General features: G+C 56.9%; 2 protein-coding genes across 2 annotated transcripts; one reads left to right on the top strand and one right to left on the bottom strand.

Moving 5' to 3' along the window:
* Positions 1-569: 569 nt before the first annotated feature.
* Positions 570-3332, bottom strand: LOC106741871. The gene is made up of 3 exons (XM_014614272.1): positions 2587-3332; positions 917-2491; positions 570-879 (listed from the first exon to the last, which is right to left on the bottom strand). Exons 1-3 carry the CDS (start codon positions 3330-3332, stop codon positions 570-572), a joined length of 2631 nt encoding a protein of 876 aa, XP_014469758.1.
* A 95-nt stretch (positions 3333-3427) lies between these two features.
* LOC106741872 lies at positions 3428-5009 on the top strand (the record flags this gene model as incomplete). The annotated part of the gene is made up of 3 exons (XM_014614273.1): positions 3428-3829; positions 3973-4148; positions 4232-5009. Coding segments are annotated over exons 1-3 (1356 nt in total), but the record flags the coding sequence as incomplete, so codon positions are not given.
* Positions 5010-5049: the final 40 nt, after the last annotated feature.

The raw sequence follows: 5049 nt of genomic DNA on the forward strand, positions 1-5049 counted from the left end.
GGTGTTAAACGTGAATTGTATGGCGGGGATCGCTTCATCCCACTTTCGTTGGTTCTTCCCGGTGTATTGCGCGATCATCGTCTTGATGGTGCGGTTGGCGCGTTCGACGGGGTTGCACTGCGGCGTATAGACGGGTGCGGTACGATGCTGGATGCTGAATGCTCGCAACAGGGCGGCCAGCTGTCGCGACTTGAATTGTTTCCCGTTATCGGACACGACGACCTCCGGACAGCCGTGACGGTAGATAACCCGTTTGGTGAGCTGGGTGATTACGGCTGGCGCGGTGGCCCGACGGAGAGGGCAGAGCTCGATCCATTTGGAGAAACGGTCCTGGATCGTCAGTAACCAGGTATGACCGCTGGCGGATCGAGGTAGCGGGCCGACGAAGTCGATCGCGACGTGTCGCCATGGGGCCTTGACGGCGATGGTCCGCATGAGGCCGATCGGTCGGCGCTGGACGGCTTTGTGCGCGAGGCAACTCGAGCATACGCATACGTAACGAGCGATATCTCGGAACATTCCGGGCCAATAATATCTTCTGGCGACGCGGCTAATCGTCTTTGCGATCCCTAGATGTCCCGCTGTTGGGTCGTCGTGGAGTTGCTGCAGGATTTGATTCCGTTGGTCGCGTTGGACGCACTCTTTTCATTGTTCGTTGGCGGGGTGTCCCGGAAATCAAGCTCGTGAAGGAGGTGCCGATATACCCGCCCCTGTTGTATCGTATAGTCTGGCCACGCCGTCGGATCGGTTCGAATGCCTTTGTGGAGTTTTTTGAAGCACGGGCAGCGGATGTCTCGGAGAGCGCATACGGCGGATCGGCGGGAGAGTGCGTCGGCCACTTTGTTGGCGCAACCTCTGCGATAGCGGATCTCGAAGCTGAATTGTTGCAANCCTGCGATAGCGGATCTCAAAGCTGTATTGTTGCAAATCAAACAGCCATCGCGCGAGTCGGCCGGTGGGTGACTCCAGTCGCTGAAGCCATCGCAACGATTGGTGGTCGGTGATCACGGTGAAGTGGTACCCTTCAAGGTACCCTCTCATTCGCCGTATTCCCCATACCACGGCCAGGCACTCTAATTCGGTGGCGCTATAGTTTTTCTCAGCGTTGGAGAGCGTGCGGCTTCCGTACGCAATGACACGTTCTCCTTCCGGGAAGTGTTGCGTTAGGATTACTCCGAGGCCGTGGTTACTCGCGTCTGTTTGGATGACGAAGCTACGTATGAAGTCTGGGCATGCCAGTACCGACGTGGTGACGAGAGCTCGCTTGATGTCTTGGAAGGTGGCTTCCTCGGCTTCGCCCCAGGCCCACTTGACTCCCTTGCGGGTGAGGCGCGTCAGAGGCGCGACTCGTTTGGAAAATCCGGCCACGAACCGTCGGTACCACGAGGCAAGTCCTAGGAACTGGCGGACTTGTCGTAGAGTGGCCGGTGTTAGCCAGTTGGTGATGGCAGCGACCTTGTCGGGGTCTGTTCGAAGGCCTTCCCGATCAACCACGTGCCCCAGATATTTGAGGCTCTCGACTCCAAATCGGCATTTGTCGGGGTTTATTCGTAGGCGAGCGGCGCGGAGGCGGCGGAATACCTTTGAGAGATGTCGGAGGTGTTCCGAAAACGTAGCGCTTACTATAATAATATCGTCTAGGTATACGAAGACATGTGGCTCCAACGCTGGTCCTAGTACGCGGTCGAGAAGTCGCTGGAACGTGGCGGGCGCGGAGTGCAGTCCGAAGGGCATCACCCGGAACTGCATCAGGCCACGCCCGGGCACCGTGAATGCGGTCAACGCTTTGCTTTCCGGGGCGAGCGGGATTTGCCAATATCCACTTTTTAAATCTAGCGTAGTAAGATAGTGCGCTCCGCGGAGTTTATCTAAGGTGGCGGCTATATGCGGCAGTGGATAGGCATCGCGCTCAGTGACGTCATTAAGCCGGCGGAAGTCGATGCAGAATCGTGGCGCTCCATCACGCTTCTTCACGGTGACGACGGGTGAGCTCCAGGCGTTATCGGAAGGTTCGATAATGCCTTCGGCCTCCATCTGGCTTACCTCGTCGTCGATGATCTGCTGCATCGCCGGGTTGCGCGGACGATATCGTTGTTTAATCGGCCGTGGATCCTTTAATCGGATTCGGTGTTCCACGAGGTCCGTGGGTCCGCGTATTCGCTCGAACGCGGCGAGTTCGGAGGCGAGGAACTCCTTGAGGGTGGTTTCCTCGTCGGGCGTACGCGATCTCAACCCGGCAGAGACCGGGCATAATGCCGGAATCGCGTCTGAATATCCCTTCGGTGGCGGCGGCAGCGGTATCTGCAGCCTGGCCCACAAGTCGATGCCGATGAGGATGTCGCTTTCGAGACTCGGTACCACGTAACATCGGTGGTTCAAGGTTTGCGTCCCGATCCGTATAGGGAGACAAATCGCCTTGGTGGGCTGAATGGTGGCCCCGTCGGCCAACCGGATGGTATGGTGAAGCGGAGGAGCCTCCTGGTGTACTGGCCTGGTTAGAGCGGCGGTCCGGGCATTAACGCACGTGAGCTCCGACCCGGAATCGATCAGGGCTGCGAAACGGTGGTTGTTGACGGCGACGGTTACGTGCGGTCGTGGTCGGTAAGTGATGTGGATTGTACGGGCCGGTCGTCGCTGGACGCGGCGCTGGCCTCTTGGCCGTTTCCCGGGACCGGGTGGCATTCGCACGTCAGCACGCCGTCCCTGTCGCACTGGGAGCAGAACTTCCTGGCCGGCCTCCGGCATTGGAGGCGCGTGTGCCCACGTTGTTTGCAGCGCCAGCAACACATGCTCCGCTCGTACGCGGTGGCATCGATGGCAGCGGGTCGGGGCGGCAGAGTCCGGGCGCAACTTTCCTGGCGCTTCCGGTTGATGGCCTCGTACTCCATCGCTCTTTGGCGAAGGTCCCTGATCGACCGAACGTCGGCGATCCGGATGTACAGCTTATAGTCCGGCTGGAGGTTGTCATAAAGCTGCAGGAGACGTTCCTCGTCCGCGTAGTATCCGGCTCGGCGCATTTTCGTCAGAAGCTCGGTCTCAAAGTGCGCATAGAGCTCTCCGGGTTTCTGGAGACGTTTGTTAATCTCCTTCTTTAGGAGCGCCTGATATCTTGGAGGTAGGTATTGCTCTCGGAGATCTTGTTCAAAATCGTCCCAGGTCTGCCATGTGGTCCGGTTGTTGCGATACCACAAGAGACTGTCTCCGCGGAGCAGCTCAGGCAATCCCCGGAGGAGATCTCTTTCGGAGAACCCGTATCCCTCATTGAGTTCCTCCACTCGTTCGAGAAATGTCAGGGAATCGCGGCCGTAAAAGGCGCAACCCCACTTGCGCATTTGCGAAAGTACGGTAGCGGTGTCTGNATTTCTTTTCCAGAAAACTCAGCAAGACTGAAGCCCGTTACAGTACTTACGACCGCGAACTCCTCGCTATGTTCGCGGCAGTTAAGTATTTTAGACGCTTCCTCGAGGGCAGAGAATTCCAAATCCGCACAGACCACCGTCCGCTCACCTTCGCTTCAACTCAACGATCAGACAAAGCCTCTCTGAGACAGCAGAGACACTTGGATTTTATCCTCCAGTTCACTGCAGACATAGTCCACGTGAAGGGGGAGGAAAATGTCGTCGCCGACGCTCTGTCCCGCACCTGCACCATCTCGATGCCGACGGCGCTCGATGCAGGGCGCATTTCAGAGGCCCAAGCGATCGACGACGAGCTGCCTGATCTCCTGGTTGGCTCCGCACTAGATTTAAAGCAGCTCCGCATCGAGGACACGACGTTTTTTGCAACGTGGTTCACGACATCATCAGGCCTTACCTCCCTCAGGCCCTCCGTAGGACGGCTTTCAGGGCGGTCCACGGCTTTTCTCATCCTAGCATCAGAGCCACAGTCAAACTCCTGGCCACGAAGTTTTGTTGGCCCGGACTCAGAAAGGACGCAGCAGAATGGGCACGCACGTGTCTTTATTGCCAAAAGGCCAAGATTCACCAACATAACCGCTCTGCTCTCGGCGAGTTTGTTACACCAGACAACCGGTTCGAACATGTGCACGTGGACATCGTCAAGCTGCCGCTGGTAAAGGGATTCCAGTACTGCCTCACAGTCATCGACTGGTTCACCAGATGGCCAATTGCAGTGCCCATGCAGAATATGTAGGCGGACACCGTGGCAGAAAAATTCTTCACAAATTGGGTTTGTAACTACGGCACCCCCTTGTCAATTACTTCGGACCAAGGCATCCAGTTCGAGTCTTCAATGTTCACATCGCTTTCCAAGATTATTGGAGCCGAACGGACTCGCACTACACCTTACCATCCTCAATCAAACGGGATGGTCGAGCGTTTCCACCGCACGCTCAAGGCAGCACTAATGTGCAACCCACACGTGCCCTGGCCGGACCTGATGCCTTCAACCCTCCTTGGCCTTCGCACGNCACACCTTACCATCCTCAATCAAACGGGATGGTCGAGCGTTTCCACCGCACGCTCAAGGCAGCACTAATGTGCAACCCACACGTGCCCTGGCTGGACCTGCTGCCTTCAACCCTCCTCGGCCTTCGCACGGCTTTCAAGGAGAACCTTCAGGCATCTCCGGCGGAGATGCTGTTCGGCATGGCCTTACGCATCCCCGGAGAATTTTTTGTTTCAGATAGTTTACGAGCAGAACCGCAGAAGTTCCTAGGAAAGTTCCGGAAGCTCATTCGCGCCGTGAGACCGGTTCCGGCATCTGACCACTCCAAACGATACCCGTTCCAGCTCAAGGACCTGCGGACGTGCACTCACGTTTTTAGGAGAGTGGACTCCTTCCGCAAACCTCTGGTGCCGCCATATACGGGTCCACACGAGATTATCAAGAGGCTGAACGAAAGAACCTTCGTCATTCGCAACAACGACAAAGAAAAAACCGTCTCTACTGATGGGCTAAAGCCAGGTTTCATAGAAACAGATGACAAGCAGCCGTCTACGCCAAAATCAACCAATTCCGCACCTCGAACCACCTCACTCAAGAAAAGGGTGTCGTTCCCTTCGTCAGAGACGAAGCTCTCTGGGGAGG

This window comes from Dinoponera quadriceps, unplaced genomic scaffold (assembly GCF_001313825.1).
Source record: "Dinoponera quadriceps isolate SergipeBrazil2010 unplaced genomic scaffold, ASM131382v1 scaffold669, whole genome shotgun sequence".
NCBI lineage: Eukaryota > Metazoa > Arthropoda > Insecta > Hymenoptera > Formicidae > Dinoponera > Dinoponera quadriceps.

Coding starts and splice junctions, on each gene's coding strand:
- LOC106741871 (XM_014614272.1), bottom strand. CDS start 3,332: ATGCGCAAGTGGGGTTGCGCCTTTTACGGCCGCGATTCCCTGACATTT. Junction 2,492..2,586: donor CTTACCGACCACGACCGCAC/GTAACCGTCGCC, acceptor CGCTCTAACCAG/GCCAGTACACCAGGAGGCTC.